This window comes from Hypanus sabinus, chromosome 14 (genome assembly GCF_030144855.1).
Source record: "Hypanus sabinus isolate sHypSab1 chromosome 14, sHypSab1.hap1, whole genome shotgun sequence".
In the NCBI taxonomy this organism is placed as follows: domain Eukaryota; kingdom Metazoa; phylum Chordata; class Chondrichthyes; order Myliobatiformes; family Dasyatidae; genus Hypanus; species Hypanus sabinus.
Genome location: NC_082719.1, coordinates 7,440,821 through 7,462,707, shown reverse-complemented (window position 1 = coordinate 7,462,707; position 21,887 = coordinate 7,440,821). Strand labels below are relative to the sequence as shown.

Here is a 21,887-nt window from a genome sequence, read left to right as displayed (position 1 = left end):
AAATAAATATTTTTATTGAACTCTTCAATTCATAACAATACCATTAACATAAATCACTATTAGATCAGATACATGTTCCATAAGTGGAGTTCCCTTAATTTTGTATTTGTGTCCTTTATCAATAACCTAAGAAAAAAAACCTGCTTCTGACATTGCTATATTCCTTAAGAGATACCCATACTTTGTTTTTTCAATATGTTCATCAAGAAAACTAGTTTTATCAGACTTTAAGAAACAAAACTGTCTATTCCTGTTAACAGTACACCTGTTGCTGAAAAAATTACACTGATTAGCCACAGTACACACTTTCATGCATTGCAGAGAGCTTGGATGAATGGAAGGTTGGTGGCAGGAAAGAGGAGGTAGAGAGGACCAGGTCTAGGGAAGCTGTGGGGACTGAACAATTAAAGAGAATCTACCAAGATTCGATTCCTAACATGAACTGCTGCTGATGATCTGACAATCTGATCTGCTATCTTGGTCAATGCACTGCAAGAAATTATGTTGTCATGTGCACAGGGCAACATAATTCATCAGGGAATTCAATACCCAGCCACTTTTCCAAAGTAGTTCAAATCAACCCATAAAAGTTCATATTCACATTCTTTAATGGACTAAAGTCGATTTCTAACACACAGTGCCAAGTAAACGTAACATAATCAGTTAAGTAGATTTGTGTTCATGAAACTTAGCACTGTGAGAAAAAAAATCAGAGAAATAGTTAATCAACCAAACAATTAACTTATGGTTCTTTAAATTTATTTGGTTCTTCTAGGTACTTCTTTAAGGAGAGCCAAAAGAAAACTATTGAACACAACACAATTGAATGGGAACAGCATGACAACATTTCTGCAGTAGATGGAAGTACGAGTCTGGCATTATGGTTCACCAGATGTCTTTATAAAATACACCAGAATCACAGAGGAATTTTGCCAAATAGTTATCCAATGAGTTATTCATTAGACAGCATTCAAATGACAGTCTTCATTTCTCAATCGTGTCTAGTGTTGTTCATCTTGTACTTTACACAAACTGCTATTTGCAACCCTGTATTGGAAGTCTCCTACCAATATGGAAAAAAAACAATAAATAATGCATTTCAAACTCACTTATAGAGCAGGATGAACACTGCACCAGACTTCGATTTTAACTCAAACAATTATTGGGCATCAATGAATTCAGATGCTGGAATTTTCACCTTCAACTATAACCATGAAATTCAATCCAGTGAATAAATCACAGAATTATAAGAGTGCGTGAGGTAGCAATAACTCAGCCCGTGGCAGCCAAAAGTGTTGCAATTAAGACGGGAAATGGAAGTAACCCAAGTTAGTTGAAGTGAAGGCTTTCAAGTACTTTTTCAAGTAACTTATAAATATGAGGATTTCTTTTTCTTTCCTCACAACTCTTTCAGACATTGAGTTCTACATCCCAACTGGAATCACAGAATTGAACAGAGGGCACATTCTGCCCTTCAACTTAGTGCCTGCTCCAAATAAAGGAATCCCATCAGTCCTAGTTTCCCATATTATCTCGTGGGTCAGCCAATCATTTACCTGCGACTATTCAAACCCCCCCCCCCTTCAAAAAATGTGACTGATTCTATTGCCATCTTTCCTTTGCACAATGAGTGCCTAATCAGGGCTTACCTGTGTAACAAAGTTCTTCCAACTATTAAGAACAATCAGTATATCTCTATCAAATATTTGCTCAGCTGTTTTTGTTTGAAAAAGCAAACAACATCTCCACTTAATCCTCACTGGCTCTCTACTCGGTCTTTGACCACCTGGTCAATACCTATTGTTTACTGATTATAGCTCAGTGTTCAAGTGCATCATTCCCTCAGTACTGCAGAGACCACAATCAGTATGGATTGGTAACAGCATCTCCACCTTGCTGACGATCAACACTGGTGCACCTCCAGGATGCATGCAAAGCCCACTACTCTGCTCCCTCTATACATGATGGTGTGGCTAGGCACAGCTCAGATGCCATCTATAAGTTTGCAGATGACACTTCTGTTGTTGGCAGAATCTCAGATAGCAACAAAAAGGTACACAGGAGTGAGACACACTGCCTGGTTGAGTAGTGTTGCAACAACAATCTTGCACTTAACATCAGCAAAACTAGGAACTGATTGTGGACTTCAGTCAGAAGAACACACACCAGTCCTCAAGAAATCAACAGTGGGAAGGGTGAGCAGCTTTAAATTCCTGGATTCAACATCTCACAGCATCTATCCTGGACTTAATACACTGATGCATTCACAAAAGATAAATCAGCAGTTATACTTCATTAGGAATTTGAGGAGATTTGTATGTCATCAAAGACTAACAAATTTCTACAGCTATACCATGGAGAACATTCAGTCTGGTTACATCACCATCTGGTACGGAGGTGCCAATACACAGGATTGTAAAAAGTTTCTGACAGTTGTAGACTCTACCAATTCCATCACAGGCAAAAGCTTGCTCACCATCGAGGACACTGTTAGAACAATTTTTGGGTTTGGTGCATTTACATTTAGCAAATGACTTTGGCTACCAGTCTTCTTATCTGAATATGTATTGTAGATTTAATTTGGAATGCAGCTCTGAACAATGGGTCCTTAAAAGCCGTGAATGTCAGACCAGACAATGCTGTGGTGTGCGTGCGAATATGGAGGTGTGAAGTTTCTGTGTCGTTTCAAAGAAAGCATTGTCCATACTTCAGAATTTTCCTTTTGGCATACAATACCAAGCCCCACGTTAGGCCAGCAAGACCTTTTGACCGAAAGCATCTCTGCATGATGCCTACTGTACCTTGTTTTGTTGAATAAAGAAGCTGCTTTGTATCTAATAGTACTTTTCTCCAGTGACTTTATTACGCAACAACGTTTGGTGTCAGGAGTGGGATACTCTTGTGACCCATTGTGTGGCCAGCATTCTTAGCAGTCCAAGCAGTTGAGTATTTTTTTAAAAATTAGCACTCAGTCTTCAATCTGTTCAGGTCGGTGGCATATAGGAACACGAGGTATCATGAACACAGAGAGCTGAACTGGTAGATATAAAAGGGGTGTGCGCATGCATATGTGCTTATGTAAGAGATGAAACTTTGCATGTTAATTTGGTGAGGTGGAGTCACCAGTTGCGAAGAGTGGTTCCCAACGATTTGGGACAGAACGCCAGAGTGGGGTGTGTATACTCACCAGGGGAGCTACATTTCAGCATACACATTTTGCAAGTGTGATGCAAAGGAATACAGCAGGCACCACGATGGCAGATTGTGGAGTACATACTCTGTGGTTTTGATGTAAGTGCTGTTTAGCTGGTATCCATCATTTATATTTTGCATAGTGTGGTAATTGGTGTGGAGATATTTCAGGGTGAAGTTTTACCCAGATATATCTGTTAGGATGGCACCTGTTGAGGTCAGGCAACATCAGGCCAAGAACCCTGATGATCTGAGCCAGCCTGTGACTCTGGATTTTAATTGCTTGCTCACAAGAGAAATTAAACTAATTAACTTGTAGTGGCTACATATTTCCATGCACTCCTTTTTGGGAAAAAAAAGTTACATTTGCCATTTTCTAATCTTCTGGCACCTTCTCTTTATCTAAGGAATCTAAGCTGTTTGTCATGATATGAGGATAACTCATTTCCATTCCTTTTCTGTGTGTTCTGAATTGGCTAATACATCAAGAGGCAATGAGGACATTGTATTAGTGCCCCTCGCAAGAAGACATTAAGAACAAGGTTTGCAGCAATTGCTACCTCCAAAAATCTTTAGCTGTGTTAAGAACTGGAGTAGATTACTTGTGTCAAAAGTCTGGTGTCCACTTTGAACTGGCTTAGTTTAATTTGTCTCAATACTCAGGATGTTGATCTAGAAGGGAAATTAGGACAATGCTTCCAAGTGTTAATTCCCTTCAGTAACCTCAGATGCATCCCATCATAGAAACATAGAAAATAGCTGCAGGAGTAGGCCAGTCGGCCCTTCGAGCCTGCACCGCCATTCAGTATGATCATGGCTGATCATCCAACTCAGAACCCTGTACTTGCTTTCTCTCCATACCCCCTGATCCCTTTAGCCACAAGGGCCATATCTAACTTCCTCTTAAATATAGCCAATGAACCGGCCTCAACTGTTTCCTGTGGCAAAGAATTCCACAGATGAGGTTAAGCATGGTCAGCCCTTCCAGTATATCTGAATTAATGTTCACACCATCCTTTATTTCCACTGACTGTCCCCCAATTGACCACATAGAACCATAGAGCCATAGAACATTACAGCACAGAAAAAGGCCTTTTGGCCCTTCTTGGTTGTGCTGAACCATTTTTCTGTCTAGTCCCACCTGGCCCATATCCCTCCATACACCTCTCATCCATGTACCTGTCCAAGTTTTTCTTCAATGTTAAAAGTGAGCCCACATTTACCACTTCATCTGGCAGCTCATTCCACACTCCCACCACTCTCTGTGTGAAGAAGCCCCCCTAATGTTACATCAGTAACTTTTTTCTTCAGGCTATCAACTTTAACCAAATGGTTTACCCATGATGCCCAACAGGTGTAAGTTCTCCAGTCTGCAGAATGGTATTTATTTAAAGAAGTAGAGACATAAAGGTTTCTTCAACATTGTGTAGTCTGCTCTGGGGTCAGGCTCTCCACTTTGAAAGCCACCAAAGCAATAAAATCCAAATCCCTGCACACTTCCTGAGCAGCAAATAACCTGTAAGTAGTGAGTGAGCACTTTACACCATACCAGAGTAGGAGGGGGGGGTGATAGTTGTGTTGTTTTGTTTATATACTGTATATCTATTTAAGGAATGTGGGTTTCACAGGCTGAGCCTGCACTTAGTTGCCCATTCATGCCTTTTACTCGGGTAAATACATCTAGCAAAACCTACCATTTTTGACCTTCAACAATATTCTAATCATTTAGGAGTAACTGAAATCTCCATTTTCCACTCTCCTCAGATATCAGCACTCTGCAGTAAATATAGGTAATCTGCTCCTCCATTTCCTCTTTACTGCGTGTTGGCCTATAACATATGGTGTTAACCACTTTGCTTCTAAAATCTAACAACTGCTGCAATTGGCTTCTGCAAGATGCCTTTCCTCATATTCCAGGCTCTAACTGATAAAAGAAGGTATTCCATGCTTTCTTTAACCACCCTATATATCTATATTCTGACAAAGCAATTTGTTAAAAGGCATTTCAAGAGTGGTCCAACTCCTTATCCCACGTATCGCAGTTTAGTCATGTCTTCCTTTGTTCGGACAATCCTCCACAAATTATCTCACACTTGTGCAGACTGAATTCCACTTGCTACTTCTGTGCTCAATTAACCAGGCCATAGACATCTTACTGAAACTTCCTTTTTATTGTCAAATACACTGTCATTTTCAGCAACATTGGCAAACTGGTTCTGAAAACGAGTATGAGTCAACAGACCAATGAGGAAGTACTGCACTGTAAGAGATGTCATCATTCACATAACGTATTAAACCATAGCCTACCTGTTCTTAAATGCACATTGAGGCACTATTTCAATGAAGGAAACTATTCCCCATGTTTTGCTTCACTTAACCATAATCAATGAATAATAATTGGTCACCATCACTTGTTGTTTGTGGGAGCTTGCTTTCAATATATGGACTGCTTTATTTCCTAGGTTACAATAGTGATTCAAAATTATTCCATACAGTGCAAAAGTCTTATGTATTTATGTATTGCACTGTACTGTCACACAAAAAAAAATTCATGACTTATGTGAGTGATGATAAACAGGATTCCGAAATGGATCTCTGTTGTGAACTGAGAGTGGGAAGGGGGCAGGGAGAGGGGAATCATGGTTGGGAAAAGGGTAAGAGAGAGGGGTGGGAGCAGGAAGCACCAGAGAGACATTCTGTAATGATTAGTAAACCAATTGTTTGGAATGAAATGACCTTGCCTGGTGTCTCAGTGCCGCACCGCCCCCACCCCTGTAACTCCGTCTCTGTCACCTTTTCCACACCCCTTCCGCAGTGCCCCACCCTTACCATTCCCAACCTCCTTTGCTTCTGCCAGATTTACAAACTTGCTCTCTACTCCACATTGACAAATACAGTACTGTGCAAAAGTCTTAGGCAGCTTAGCTACATATATGTGCCTCAGACTTTTACACAGTATGGTATAACTGACCACGTAGAGCTTCAGTCTAGCCAGGGATTGTGGAAAAACATCATATAAATGCAAATTTCTTTTTCAGCTGTTAACTGCTGACACAAAATACTTCTATTAAATTAAACAAATTCTTCCAAAAATTATGGTTAATAATCAATTAAATAAATTAATTAAAATGCATGATAACCCTTTCATATTACTCAAGCAGCCAGGAATCTGGGACAATCCACTACATCATCAATACAATTCTAAAACAATGCAAGCTTACACTATATTACCTGTTGGCAACACTTGGTCTCTCTCCTTCAACGTGACCCAAGGTCGCTGAGGAAGCTGCTCGGGATGAACTTGGGAGAGAAAGTAAAAGCTCTCTTTAAAAGACAATTTTTTCACTTCTATTTAATCCATGCTATGACAACACCAGGATTGAAACAAGAGAATACACAAAGAGCATTTTTCCAAAACATTCACTGGAAGTTTCAAAAAACAAAACCTGTTTATGCTGTTTATTTTTCTGATTCATTTAAGAGGTGTATGTTGGCTTGGTGAGAAAGGGAAAATGGAAGGTCAAAACTGGGAGTGAAAACCATCATGTCTCAAGACTTAACATTATCTTCACAACAAATTTTAAACTGAAAGTCTCACAATGGGATCATGCAGAAGAAAGTGCAGAGAAGATTCACCAGGATGTTGCCCAATACTGAAACAAGACAGTGTTTCAGTAATGGGGAAAGACTTGAGAGGTTAGGTCTGTCTTCCCTGGATTGGATGAGGTTAAGAGAGGACAAGACTAATGGGCAGTATATAAAATAATGAAGGGTTATAGAGCAGGTAAACTATAAAAATCTTTCTCCTTTATCAAAGGTAAATAAAACTAGAGGACGTAAGATTGAAAGGGACTTGAGGGATATCTTGTTTCCGCCCAGTGAGTGGCACGAATCGGAAGTAGAAGAAAGTGTGGGAGGCAAAGTTGTTGACAGCAATTAAGAAATGTTTTGTTTAAAAAAAAATTTTAAAAAAAATGTCCAAATGAACATTTGAATTGCCCTCACATTGAAAGCAATGGGCCAAGTGTTGGAAGATAGGCTTAACATGTATGGATGGATGTGCACTGGTCAGCGAAAACATGGTCAGCTGAATAACCTGTCTGCATGCTGGATGATTCTATGACTATGACTTTAAAAATCCAGAGATGTAATAATTTTAAAAATGAATGCAGTAACAAAATATTGCTAAGACATTAATGGAAGGATCTCATTGATATACCTGCTAAATTGTCAAGCATATAGTTCAGTAGCTTTCTTGTTCCATCTGGTTCTTGATAGAGGTTCAAGATATCCTGTGACAACGGATTGCCTGTCACCAGAAAATATTAAAATCCCATTAAATTCCGTATGTTGATAATAAGGCTGAAAAAAAAAGTGACATCTATTATTGTTAGTTCCCTTATAAATTACTTCTCAATCACAATTCAGCAGGCAAGGTGAATAAAGAGTCAAAAATCAAAAAAAGACTGATCACAGCTGGTAAAAACCTGAGAAGCTAGGGCAAAATTGACAAAAAGCACCGACTTATAATCTTAACAGAAGAATTAGTGAACACAATGTTGAAAATAATAATGATATAAAAATAATGAAATTAAATGATTTATTGAAAGAATTACACGTTTCACTAATCACCGAGAAATTGATTTCTGATACATGGATTCAGATTTCATTTTAATTTGATTAATAATGTGAAATGTAAGGATTGCAGGAGTTAGACAAACATTAGCTTGTATCCTTCTATAACTAAAAGTATACAGTACAAAAAGTACATAAAATACTTCTGCATATTTCAAACAATACAATTACTTTGCTTCATAATTAGTGCAGGACTCTTTGATGATGTGTTAATACTAAAAGAGGGATTAGAAGATTTCACACAGATACTGGAAAAACACCCTTAGATAAGTTATGTTGGAGAAACAAACTTTGAAAATCATGTTAAACAGTAAATAAAATAGAAACAAGGCAAGAAATGTTTTGAACTGTACTCTTATAAACTACAAAACCACAGGACAGTAGTGAACTTAGCAGCTGTGTTCTTCAAACACATGGTTTTGACAGAGATCACACAGCAAATGCACTTTTAAGGAACTACACCAAAAAAAATTCTGAAACAGATTGCATTTTATAGAGCACAATCAGAATTTATATCACCAGCATATGCCGTGAAATTTCTCAACTTTATGGCAGCAGTACAATGAAATACATGATAAATAAATATAGAGAAAAAAATCGGAGTTCACTTCATTTACTTAAAACTGAACTACTTTGCACAAAAAGTTCCTAGACAATGACCACCTCTTTTTACTTGATCACATCTGCTCTGCTTTTAAACTGAAAATGTATTTCAGAATAAATGAATATACAAATATGTGTGATATAACCATATAACAATTACAGCACAGAAACCGGCCATCTTGGCCCTTCTAGTCCGTGCTGGACGCTTAATCTCACCTAGTCCCACCGACCTGCACTCAGCCCATAACCCTCCATTCCTTTCCTGTCCATATACCTATCCAATTTCACTTTAAGTGACAATATCAAACCTGCCTCTATCACTTCTACTGGAAGCTCGTGCCACACAGCTACTACTCTCTGAGTAAAGAAGTTCCCCCTCGTGTCACCCCTAAACTTTTGCCCCTTAACTCTCAACTCATGTCCTCTTGTTTGAATCTCCCCTACTCTCAATGGAAAAAGCCTATCCACGTCAACTCTATCTATCTCCCTCATAATTTTAGATACCTCTATCAAGTCCCCCCTCAACCTTCTACGCTCCAAAGAATAAAGACCTAACTTGTTCAACCTTTCTCTGTAACTTAGGTACTGAAACCCAGGTAACATTCTAGTAAATCTCCTCTGTACTCTCTCTATTTTGTTGACATCTTTCATATAATTCTGTGACCAGAACTGTACACAATACTCCAAATTTGGCTTCACCAAATGCCTTGTACAATTTTGACATTACATCCCAACTCCTATACAATGCTCTGATTTATAAAGGCCAGCATACTAAAAGCTTTCTTCACCACCCTAACCACGTGAGATTCCACCTTCAGATAACAATGCACTATTATTCCTAGATCACTCTGTTCTACTGCATTCTTCAATGCCCTACCATTTACCATATATGTCCTATTTTGATTATTCCTACCAAAATGTAGCACCTCACACTTGTCAGCATTAAACCCCATCTGCCATCTTTCAGCCCAAATGGCCTAAATCTCTCTGCAAGCTTTAAAAACCTACTTCATTATCCACAACGCCACTTACCTTAGTATCATCTGCATACTTACTAATCCAATTTGTCACCCCATCGTCCAGATCGTTAATGTATATGACAAACAACATTGGACCCAGTACAGACCCCTGAGGCACACTAGTCACCGGCCTCCAACCTGACAAACAGTTATCCACCACTACTATCTGGCATCTCCTATCCAGCCACATTTTACTACTTCAATATTAATACCTAATGATTGAACCTTCCTAACTAACCTTCCATGCCTTGTCAAAGGCCTTTCTGAAGTCCATATAGACAACATCAACTGCTTTATTCTCGTCAACTTTTCTGGTAACCTCTTCAAAAAATTCAATAAGATTTGTCAAATGTGACCTTCCACGCACAAATCCATGTTGATTGTTCCTAATCAGACCCTGTCTATCCAGATAATTATATATACCATCTCTAAGAATACTTTCCATTAATTTACCCACCACTGATGTCAAACTGACAGGCCGATAATTGCTAGGTTTACTCTTAGAACCCTTTTTAAACAATGGAACCACATGAGCAATATGCCAATCCTCCGGCACCATCCCCGTTTCTAATGACATTAGAAATATTTCTGTCAGAGCCCCTGCTATTTCTATACTAACTTCCCTCAAGGTCCTTGGGAATATCATGTCAGGACTTGAAGACTTTTATATTCTTTAAAAGCGCCAGTACTTCCTCTTCTTTAATCATCATAGTTTCCATAACTACCCTACTTGTTTCCCTTACCTTACACAGTTCAATATCCTTCTCCTTAGTGAATACTGAAGAAAAGAAATTGTTCAAAATCGCCCCATCTTTTTTGGCTCCACACATAGCTGTCCACTCTGATTCTCTAAGGGACCAATTTTATCCCTCACTATCCTTTTGCTATTAATATAACTGAAGAAACCCTTCGGATTTATTTTCACCTTACTTGCCAAAGCAACCTCATATCTTCTTTTAGCTTTTCTAATTTCTTTCTTAAGATTCTTTGTACATTCTTTATATTCCTCAAGCACCTCCTTTACTCCATGCTGCCTATATTTATTGTAGATCTCTCTTGTTTTCCAAACCAAGTTTCCAATATCCCTTGAAAATCATGGCTCTCACAAACTTTTAACCTTTCCTTTCAACCCAACAGGAACATAAAGATTCTGTACCCTCAAAATTTCACCTTTAAATGACCCCCATTTCTCTATTACATCCTTCCCATAAAACAAATTGACCCAATCCACTCCTTCTAAATCCTTTCGCATCTCCTCAAAGTTAGCCTTCCTCAAATCAAAAATCTCAACCCTGGGTCCAGTCCTATCCTTCTCCATAATTATATTGAAACTAATGGCATTGTGATCACTGGACCCGAAGTGCTCCCCAACACTGTCAACTGACCTAATTCATTCCCTAACAGAAGACCCAACATTGCTCCTTCTCTAGTTGGTACCTCTATGTATTTCTGCAAAAAACTATCCTGCACACATTTTACAAACTCCAAACCATCCAGCCCTTTTACTTTTAACATAACAGATATGTTATGAAATGGTCATAAAGCATACACTACCAACAGTTAAGATCAATGTATTTTTTTTTTAAAAATGAGCATTCAGCAACAATATTTTTAAGTTCCAAAAGTTATAAGGTACAAGATAGGATACATGAAAGAAGATACTCATCAGGCCAGACCTTTTAACCCCAGGGTTTGTAGCTGGAACAGTCGTCCTAGTTCGTAAGGCAAAACCCGTAACAGATTGTTATTTAAAAGCAAATCCCTGTAAAAGAGTAAAAGAGCTTCAATGTAGACTTTTCTTCACCTTTTCATGTTTTTCTCAAATGCTACTTTTCAAGTTTCATATTTTTTGTATCCAGTAGCATGGTTTCCAGAATCATGGGACAGGGATATTGTCCCACCATCGCTCACCTTGTTATAATTTTGATGTACATAATTTTTTTAATCAATCACAGATTGCTGTGACTCTGAATCTCTAACTACTGATTGTTAAATACAACTCCACTTCAGTCATTTTGCTTTATATAATTCAAGAAGTTTAATATTAATTTCTATTTTAAAGCCACTGCCACTGTGCTGGAGTGACCTATTTACAAAACACAATAATAGTATGATACCATTACATAATGGTTCTTAAAAAAAAGTGAAGTGTTAGTGAAACCCTTTAAAAATATCACCCCGTGATAGTTCCACTTCTTCAGTCAGGCTTCCTATATCCTAAATACTCAGAGCAGCATGCCAATAAGCAAAATAGCCCACAACCAACATTGTGTTATTATTCTGCAGTACAGGTTTCCCCCACTATCCGAAGGTAGAGCATTCCTATGAAACCGTTTGTAAGCTGAAATGTCGTAAAGCGAAGAAGCAATTACCATTAATTTATATGGGGAAAAATTTTGAGCGTTCCCAGACCCAAAAAATAACCTACCAAATCATATCAAATAACACACAAAACCTAAAATAACAAGAACATATAGTAAAAGCAGGAATTATATGATACAGCCTATATAAACTAGAAATACTGTATGTATGGTGTAGTTTCACTTATCAGAATCGGGAAGACAACAAGCAAAAATCGACTTAGAGAAAAAAAAATCAGTACGTAACATGCAGGCGCACACAACTACCCACACAAGGCTTCAGAGTCATGGTATTCTTTCTCCGGCTAAGCACACGTATAAAACGTATAAAAAAGGCGTCTTTTTTCCATAAAAGCAAAAATCCTCAAAAAATGTACTAATGTAGGTCTTTCGTAAGAGCGAGCTGTTGTAAAGCGAACTTTCGAAAAACGGGGGCCACCTGTACTATCATATCCAATGAGTTAAATCATTGGACTACTTGGCAATAACACAAGGAGATTCCATGACCATTTCTCATTTACAATCTTGATAAGCTCAATACAAGAGACAAACAAATGGCTCCAAATACTTTTACCTAAAAAGCATCTCACATGGCTTTCTCTCAAGATCTGCCACTCCTGTGTCTGTTTCCAGCCTATTTGATTCATTTCAGAGAGTATTTTCAAGTGGCTGAATAGATACTGAAGCCCACGTGCACTGGCATCTTAGCCACAACACTCAGGGTATAAAAAAACATAATTAATGCTTCTCAAACCAAAATGTATCTATAGCACTTGTATCTGCCCAATAATATAAATAATTTTTCAAACAAAAATTAACAGCACAATCTTCCTAATTATTAACAACCTCCCCACTGCATGGAACCACTCCAAATCCCTTGCTGGGACTAGTTCTGCACAAATGCTATCTTGAAAAAATGTCATTTTTTTAACATACCAAGAGTAAAGACATGTTCCTGAATTCTGTTGATAACTGTGTAAGTACCTACAGCTCCACTCTGCTGCATCTTCAGGAAGGACCTCTTTAGAGAAATGCATTAAACTACAAGGAAACATACTCACAAGCAGAGGTCTCTCAGACTTTTACCCAGAGAACGCACCATATTATCTTCTTTAGACTGTACCAAGGCCTTTGTCAAAAACACCTGACTGATAAACCAAAAAGTATTGGAGGCAAAATCACTGCTTGCCTCAGATGTTGGGCAAGTCCACAGGAGTTGATATAAATCTACTGTGCGGTTAGAATTCAGTACGGGCTTGTCACGCCTATTTCTTTTCTTGATACAAGTCACCAAGATGCAGAGAACATACATTTGACTAGTTCTGTGTCAAGAACAAGTACTCAATTCACATAGATACTATGGTCCAGGTTGCAGCTAATCATCTTCAGAGTCTGCAGTGATGCAAATATTCAGAAATTCCTCTCAAATGCTGAGCAATACAAGTGATTTTATTTTGTAAGATACAAATCTTGAACCATGATAGACAGTTCTATTTTATGAAGTTTATGCCTCCGAAGGAGCAGCCGTACTTCCTCACATACAGAGTATGGAATTGCCAATCAGTTACATTATCCATGCCTCAAACATCGACATCTGTGTTGCTGGTCTCGTGACTGGCAGACAACATAGGAGAAACTTTGGATGACAATGAATAAATTGGATGTCACTCCACTTTCCAGCTTGTGATCAAAGTCATTCAGGGGCTGAAACCTGTTTTTGGCTCAAGCACTGATGTGTGTCTTGAGAACAACCAAAGATCTGGACAACTCTGCCAGATCTTGCCTCCATTTAGAGTTTTGCACTGGTATGAACAAGTTCAAACGGGCAGATTTCACATAAAATAGAGATTCAGATAATGCAAGTAGATGATGTTGCCTAGTAAATGTTGCAGAGATCTACAAGACTTCTTTTCAATGATCTTGGGAAATTCGGACTGAAGTCTTTAATGAATTCACTGGTTTGAAAATTTTTTAAAATACTTTTACAGTTTGGAATAGCTAGAAAATGCAAAGATATCTTACCTTATACAAGTTTTTTTTTAAATCTTGTCTGAGTCTCACAATAAACACTGCTTTTACTCTACAACAAGCTCTGTAGAATTCATCCAGCTTGCTTTTAGAATGAACGGATCAATAGGCTTGAAAATTACAGTGACTACATTTCATTGCTAGTCTTTCAAAAGATTTACACTCAATGTTGCTCTGTGAGTGTTAACAGACATTTAAACCATTAGTAACCAATTGGGTTTCTTGGCTATGAATGCCACTCAATAACTCATTTACATTGTAGTAAAATGGAGACATTTCATTTTCTCAGGTAAAATACTATGTTTAGGAATTGAAGGATACCAAATGTCAACACGACATTCAGTATATTAAGGAATTCTACAAACCCATAATAAAGGCAACTTTGAGAGCCATTCACTTCTTGTTCCTCATTGATGGCGTTCCTCACCAGTATGCACTACTCAACTTCCTATCAGTTATCCTGGAGGAGCAGGCAATGACTTTAGCTTATTTTCTTTACACAATGTGTTGTAGGATTAAGTAAATGTACAGCAACTCTATTTTCCTACTTCAAAGTCTATAAGTTCCAAATCGTCAAACTGATTTCTATTCAGTTATCCCAGCAACTTTTATACCTCAAGCAGATGATGTCACTGGGTAGCTATTTTTTAAAGTTTTAATTCCACTTTTGCACTGCAATTTTTCAATCAACATTGGAGTATTTCCTGGTGATGCTGCACTTGGTTTGTATGTTGGTTTGATACTGCATTCTTCCAGAATTCTAGTACACACCTCTAATTCCACAGATGCACAGGAGAAAGAGACTTCTGTTCTTTGGGTTTTAAGCTTTATGTTTCAATGGACTTTGCATTACTGTCTCACCAGGCTTTATGTATCCACTCGTTTCCTGGAACTTCTGAACTGGTATAGTTTCATTTTTAAGTCTTCTGATGAGCAACTACAACAAAAGGAAAAAGCTAAAAAGAGAATTGCAGTTCCAAATGCCCCATGAAGTTAGAAACTAACCTTCATTTTTATTAGTCAGAACAGAGCAATGGCACTCAGTTACGGGAACATCTGGAACATATTCCTACCAGTCACATGATTTGAATGTTTCATTCCGATTGTTTTAAAACATACTAAAAGCAATTCTTAATTTTTAAAGCAGCAACAACAAAACTCATAACATTGAGAATCAATGACCATTTAATTAATTTTTATTTAGATCACCTTTATATATAGAACTTCAGTCATGACCTTAGACATATACAGGTACTTAATTCACAGTAATTCAGTTGTGAACTGCAAAGTAGTTCATCCACAACTTTAATCTTATAGATGCTAGTGTGCTTGTAGAGAAAATTGATCTTAGTCACTTACCTGAGTGACACCATATTTCCTATTTCAGCTGGTAAACTGCGCAATTTATTAGAGGATAGATCCAAGTAAACTAGGTTATTGAGCTTGGCAATATCAGGTGGAATGCGTGTAAGGTTGTTGTCGTTCAGATGCAGCACAGTCAAATGCGTCAAAGACCACAGTGAAGTACTTAAACTCCTCACTTTACCTATATGAAGAAAAGAATATTGAAATATAAAAAATATTTTAGGGAGCTTACCTAGATCTAAATTTTTTAAATAATTGCATATATACTGGCTGTATAAATATTTGTCAGCCAGCAGACTTCTCAGATTATCTGCATTTTAACAGAGAATCACAAGTTAATAAAAAAAAATTTGCAATTAGCTGGACCTCTGGCATCTCTGCAATTACAGAATAAATGTCTTAGCAGTTTGGCTTTAACCTTCATTTCGCTGAAAGGTTTTTTATCGCAGTTTATGTTATTTGCTAGTCAGAATCTTGAAGTGAGGTAGGAGTCAAGTTGAATTATACCCTTTTGATACACCAGACAAAAGTAGGTTAAGTAGATTTTTCTATTCCCGGCCTTGAAATGTGGATGCCACTTTTAGCATTTTTACCATCAAAACTAAGACCCAATACCCGAGAGGAGGGCATTTCCCAGGTGAAAAACCTCTGCAGCTAATCTAGAGTGACTGGACAACTGGTTAACAAATTTTCAAATAATAACTTGCCAGTCTGGAGCACATGCAAAGCAACTGGTGCATTATTATGTTTCTAAAATGGGACAGAAACATTCAAAGGATGAATTTTCACATTTCAAATTTCACAACATCAACTTTCAGGGCTTCAACTAACTGCCAGCATTTGCTCTAAAACCCTTACACCCCATGAGAGAAGCATGGCAGCATTTGGCAAAGCCACAGTTACTCACCAGAGATTTCCAATTCTGCCCAGTGTGATTTCTTCCCATTAGCTGCCTCTTCTAATGACATGATTGCATATATTTTACGTAGATCTTTTGGATCATATTTTTCTTTTGACATTCCTATTAAATCTAGAAAAGAAAAATTGTTGGTTTCTCAATGCAAATGGCAACACTTTTCTCCTTTATTTACATTTCTATACCAACGTAAAACTGAAAATCTTATATCATATGACAGTGCAACATTAAATTTATAGCTTTAATTAGCATCTGCACAATCTCAAGACACAGGTATTGACTCCAGCACACTGCCAAACACTTAAACTTAAAACTTTCCTTATAAGATGGTCAGACAGATCAAAATACAACTACATAAAAGAATCAGATTGATTATCACTGACCTATGTCACGGAATTTGCTGCTTTGGGACAGTAGTACAGTAGAAGATGTAAAAATTACGAGAAGTTTCAAAAATAAATATAGTGCAAATAAACACTGACAACTTGACAGTCACATTAAGCCCCTAGTGAGCATTCCTTTTGATGAATTCAGTTTATAGCAAAAAGAGTTTCTGCTCTTCAGCATTAGGCATGCAAGCCACTCAACTTCATTTGTAGTATTGTGGCGACCCACTTCCCAGCGCACTCGAACCGGCTCACAAAGCGGCGCGCGCCAGCATTGAGGCAGGTCCCAAAGAGGGCGCCAAGCCTGCTCACCAGCAAGGGGAAAAGCCCGCGCGCAGGATGGGATTGTGAATACACGCCCCCTATAGCATTCCCGCCCGGGGAGGGCGGGATCAGGAAGACTTTAAAGTGAGGCCACGAAGTTTGAATAAACCTCTTTTGTAACTACAGCTCACCGACTACGTGTCGTTATTGGAGCGCTGCGTGTAGCACACCGCTACAATTGGTGACCCCCGGAAGGTGGCGGCCCGGGCGGACATGCTGTGCAAAGCCAAGAAGGAGAGTGGGGCATCCGTCGCACAGATCACCAGGCCACGCTCCCAGCAGCAAACCAGACCAGGCCCAGCCGCAGTGCCCGCTAACCCCAGAGGCAGGGGTGAGGAGACCAACGAACAATGGTACTTCTACCACCAGCAGTGGGGCGCAGAAGCCCGCTGCTGTAGCCCGCCCTGCAAGTTCCCGGGCCAGGGCCAGCCACCGCTAATGGCTACGGCAGCTGGCCATCGGGATAGCCTCCTATATGTCTGGGACAAGCAGTCAGGACGCCACTTTTTGGTCGACACTGGAGCCGAGATCAGCGTCTTACCTCCGATGAGTTACGACACCCGCAACAGAGAACCGGGTCCTGAGAATGTGAAGAGGGTAAGGGGTACGTGTAGAAGGGGTGGGCGAGGGGTAAGTGTAGCAAAATATGTAGACAGGACCAGGGAGAGGTCTGTCATTGGGGAAGTATAAGGAGAGGTAGCTAAAATAAGATGCCAGGCAAGACGTGGAAACCACAAGGAAAAGGGAACCTGCGACCACAAGATAATGTGCTTGGCAAAGTATTTTGAGCTATACCTACTTCCAGTGTTTTGAGCGTGTCTGTACTTAATTCTAAGTATTAACGTTGCATCTTTGCTTATTCCGAGTATTTCATGTGCTTAGCTATGCAATAGCCGGGGGTGGAGTTTCAAGATGGCAACGTAAACATCTGCCTTTAGGCGCTCTTCATTTTTTCAACTATAATCACCCCTTAATTAAATCTTTTCGAATTTAATCACATGGGTTGATACTTTTGATTAACTTTTTCTTCCTAAAATAATATTTGATCTAATCTCGACAAATTTAAAATGGCTACAAGCAAGAAATCGTCTAAGGAACCTGTATCCATCGACGCAATCTCTACTCTTTTGGACGCTAAACTGGATATTAAACTTTCGAGTCTGGAAGGCAGATTGGATGGTAGATTGGGAAGCAGACTGACAAGTTTGGAAAATAAACTTACCAGGAAAATATCCGAACTTGAAGAAGCTGATAGATCGCTTGAAATTAAACTTCAATCGCAGGCATCGGACATTCAGCGGCATGAAGATAAGATCGCGGCTCTTGAAAAATCCATTTGTGAAAAAGTACGTACAATTGAAGCGCTGGAGAAGAAGGTAGAGTCGAATGCTAAAACCATGGATCAGTATAAGTTTAAAATTACTGATCTCGAAAATCGATCTCGTAGACAGAATTTGCGTATCATCGGGTTTCCCGAAAAAGTTGAGTCCGGTGACTTAACTGAATTCTTCTCTAAATTACTATGGGAAACTTTCAGTGCTGAAGGTTTGCAATCCAAACCTGTTATCGATCGTGTTCACAGAGTTGCGAGATTTTCGGCTCTGTCTGATAAACCACGAGCGGTGATTGTTCGCCTTCATTATCCTCGGGAGAAAGAGCTTTTAATTCGATTAGCTCGTAAAAAAGGCATGATTTCTTATAACACCAATTCATTCCGAATTGTTGAAGATTATTCCTACGATGTAATGAGATCAAGAATCGCTTTTAAACCAGTGATGGCAGAGATTCACTTGATTGGCCTTAAACAAGCTTTAATGTATCCAGCGAAGCTCAGAATTACGCTGAACGACAACAGTCAGCAATTTTTCAAAACACCGGAAGAAGCGAAGAAATTTGTTGAAGAATATCGATCTCCTAGTGTAACTTGAACTATGTGTCATGTTGAAGATTCCTCGGAGAGCGGGTGCCATCTCATTTTAAGTAACCTACGAAGTTGGGTTATAATTTTTTATCCCGTTCTACGGGTCTGGTTCTTATTTTTCACTATTATCACTGTTTTATGGATGCTTTCTTAACTTTTACAAATTTTTTTATTCTTTTTTTCTGTTTCAGATATATACATCTATATCTTGTAATAATGATTTATTTTTTTTTCAAGATGTCGTTTCTTCTTCCCATAAGACTCTGCTTTTTATAAACATTTATTTGTTTGCCTGTACTTAGAAATGGGACGAATGCTTTGAATTTTTTTTAGTTTTTTTTTATATATATTGTAGTGTTTATTGAATCTTTTTTGATCCTATTTTGGTATTTTTTTTATTATTAAACTTTTTTAATAGATTGTTGAATCTACATTTATATTTTGTAAGATGGCTTTTTCAAAATGTCGTTTCTTCTTCCCATAAGTCTTTGCTTTTGAAACGTCATCTTTCTTGCATTTATATATGAAATTTTTTTAAAGGTATATTACACCCTTAAATTTTAATGTTTATTTTTTTGTTAAAGATTGTTTGTTTTATTATATTAGTTTTCTCATTCTGATTGACATATATTTTCTTTTTGCAACCCTATATTTAAATATGGGTGTTACATAGTTTTTTTTAAAAAGCTTTTTATGGAGCTGCCATCTTGAAATGGGGGTAAGGTTAGTGTTAGATTATGCGCTTGCCGCTTGGCTTTTCTTCGAAGGGTGGGGGGAGGGGGTGGGGATCTTTTTTCACGCTTTTGCGTTTTTTTCTGCTTTTAGTTTATGGGCCAACTTTAAATTATTAATATTGTTGAGGTGTCATGTTCTCCGGTTGCTCCTGAATCTATTTTCCTTTTTCCTAAATTATGGGTTATGTGTCTTTTTAACCTATTATGATATACACAACTAATATTGGCATGATGGATAAATCTATTAATTTTATCTCTTGGAATACTAATGGTTTAAATCATCCAATTAAACGTAAAAAAATATTTTATTCCATAGATTGAACGCTAATATTATTTTTGCACAGGAAACCCATATTAGGAGGGAGGATAATCAATATTTTTTTAGGTTCTGGAAGGGTCAACAATTTCATTCGAATTGTACCGCTAAAATTAGGGATGTGTCTATTTTTATAGACCCCTCAATTTTGTTTATACATCATGAAATTATTTCTGATCCACAGGGCAGATTTTTGTTGATAACTGGTTCACTTTTCAATCGGAAAGTGGTTCTAGTTAATATTTATGCCCCAAATTTTGACTGCCCTGAATTTTTTAAACGTTTATTTACTTCCCTTCCTAATCTGAATGAATATATGTTGATAATGGGTGGAGATTTTAATTGTTGTTTGAATCCTTTGATGGATAGATCTAAACCTATTCGAACTCTTCCGAATAGGTCAGCCTTACTTATTAAATCTTTTATGGTTGATTCGGGAATTACAGAAATATGGCGGTTTTTGAACCCTAAAGATAAAGAATTTTCATTTTTTTCACATGTATATCATAGTTATTCTAGAATTGATTACTTTCTTATTGATCATCGGTTATTAATGGATGTTATTGATTGTAAATATGATTCTATTACTATTTCGGATCATGCACCTTTGAAGTTATCTATTAAGATTCCGGACTTTTCCAATAATGTTAGATCTTGGAGACTTAATGCTACTCTGCTTCAAGACCCAGAATTTGTCACCTATATAAAACAGCAAATTGATTTGTTTTTCTCAACAAACTATACTGAAGAAATTGACAGAGGAATACTTTGGGACTCTTTCAAGGCTTTTATCCGTTGGCAAATTATTTCGTATTCCGCTGGTAAAAGGAAACAAAGATATTTAGATATTGCTTCATTAGTGGATAAAATTAAGGAAATTGATAAGATTTATTCCGTGACTCCTACCATAGAACTTTATAAGAAGAGAGTTGAGCTTCAAATGGAACATAGCTTATTATTATCTTCTTCAATTGAAAATCAATTAATTAGGACCAGAGCTCAATTCTATATTCACAGTGATCAAACTGGTAAACTGTTAGCTAATCAATTAAAAGCTATTTCGACCAAGCGACAAATTATTAAAATTCGTAAACAAGACGGTAATTTAACTACTGATCATAAAGAAATCAATAATACTTTTCAAGATTTTTATAAATCTTTATATCAATCAGAATTTGATGGTGACCTGTCCATGATGGATAATTTTTTTAACAATTTGAATATTCCTAAACTGATTGGTGAAGATCGTAGCTTGTTTGATGCTCCTATCTCTATGGCCGAAATAGGTGAGGCTGTCTCATCAATGAATTCAGGGAAAGCTCCTGGCCCTGATGGTTATATTGTAGAATTTTTCAAAACTTTTTCTTCTTTGCTTTCCCCTTGGTTATGTGAAATCTTTAACGATGCATTTGCTAAGAAGAGATTACCTCAATCTTTTTATGAAGCTACTATCTCTCTAATTCTTAAAAAAGATAAAGATCCTACTTTATGTACATCTTATCACCCTATATCATTATTAAATGTAGATTCTAAGATTCTTACAAAAATTTTAGCCACTAGATTAGAAAAGGTACTACCACAGATTATTTCAGAAGATCAAACTGGTTTCATTAAGAATCGGTATTCTTTTTTTAATGTTAGAAAATTGATTAATATAATTCATACTTCATCACCCACAGTCCCAGAATGTGTTATCTCATTAGATGCTGAAAAAGCCTTTGATAGAGTTGAATGGACATATTTATTTAATGCATTGAGAAATTTTAATTTTAGTCCTAATTTTATATCATGGATTAAACTAATATACTATAAACCTGTTGCTTCTGTTCTTACAAATAATTATAGATCCTCCTTTTTTCAATTATCTCGTGGTACGAGACAAGGTTGTCCTTTAAGTCCTTTATTATTTAATATTGCATTAGAACCTTTAGCCATTGCTATTCGTGAATCTCCTAATATTTTTGGTATTACCCGTAATGAGAAATCATATAAATTATCACTTTATGCTGATGATTTGCTGTTATATATTTCTGATCTTGATAGATCTATTCCCACTATTTTATCCTTGTTGGCTCAATTTGGTAGTTT

At 37.5% G+C, this 21,887-nt stretch overlaps 1 protein-coding gene across 3 annotated transcripts in view; it reads right to left on the bottom strand.

Annotated features, from left to right (window-relative positions):
- cnot6l (CCR4-NOT transcription complex, subunit 6-like) overlaps nucleotides 1-21,887 on the bottom strand; it is an 81,021-nt gene that overhangs the window by 24,446 nt on the left and 34,688 nt on the right. For all 3 annotated transcript variants that reach the window (XM_059988736.1, XM_059988737.1, XM_059988738.1), the window contains exons 2-6: nucleotides 16,110-16,232; nucleotides 15,197-15,383; nucleotides 11,126-11,211; nucleotides 7,412-7,501; nucleotides 6,424-6,492 (exon numbers count right to left, since the gene is read on the bottom strand). In XM_059988736.1, coding sequence (XP_059844719.1) covers nucleotides 6,424-6,492; nucleotides 7,412-7,501; nucleotides 11,126-11,211; nucleotides 15,197-15,383; nucleotides 16,110-16,221 — 544 coding nt within the window. In that variant the 5' untranslated portion in view covers nucleotides 16,222-16,232. The remainder of the gene's footprint in view (nucleotides 1-6,423; nucleotides 6,493-7,411; nucleotides 7,502-11,125; nucleotides 11,212-15,196; nucleotides 15,384-16,109; nucleotides 16,233-21,887) is intronic.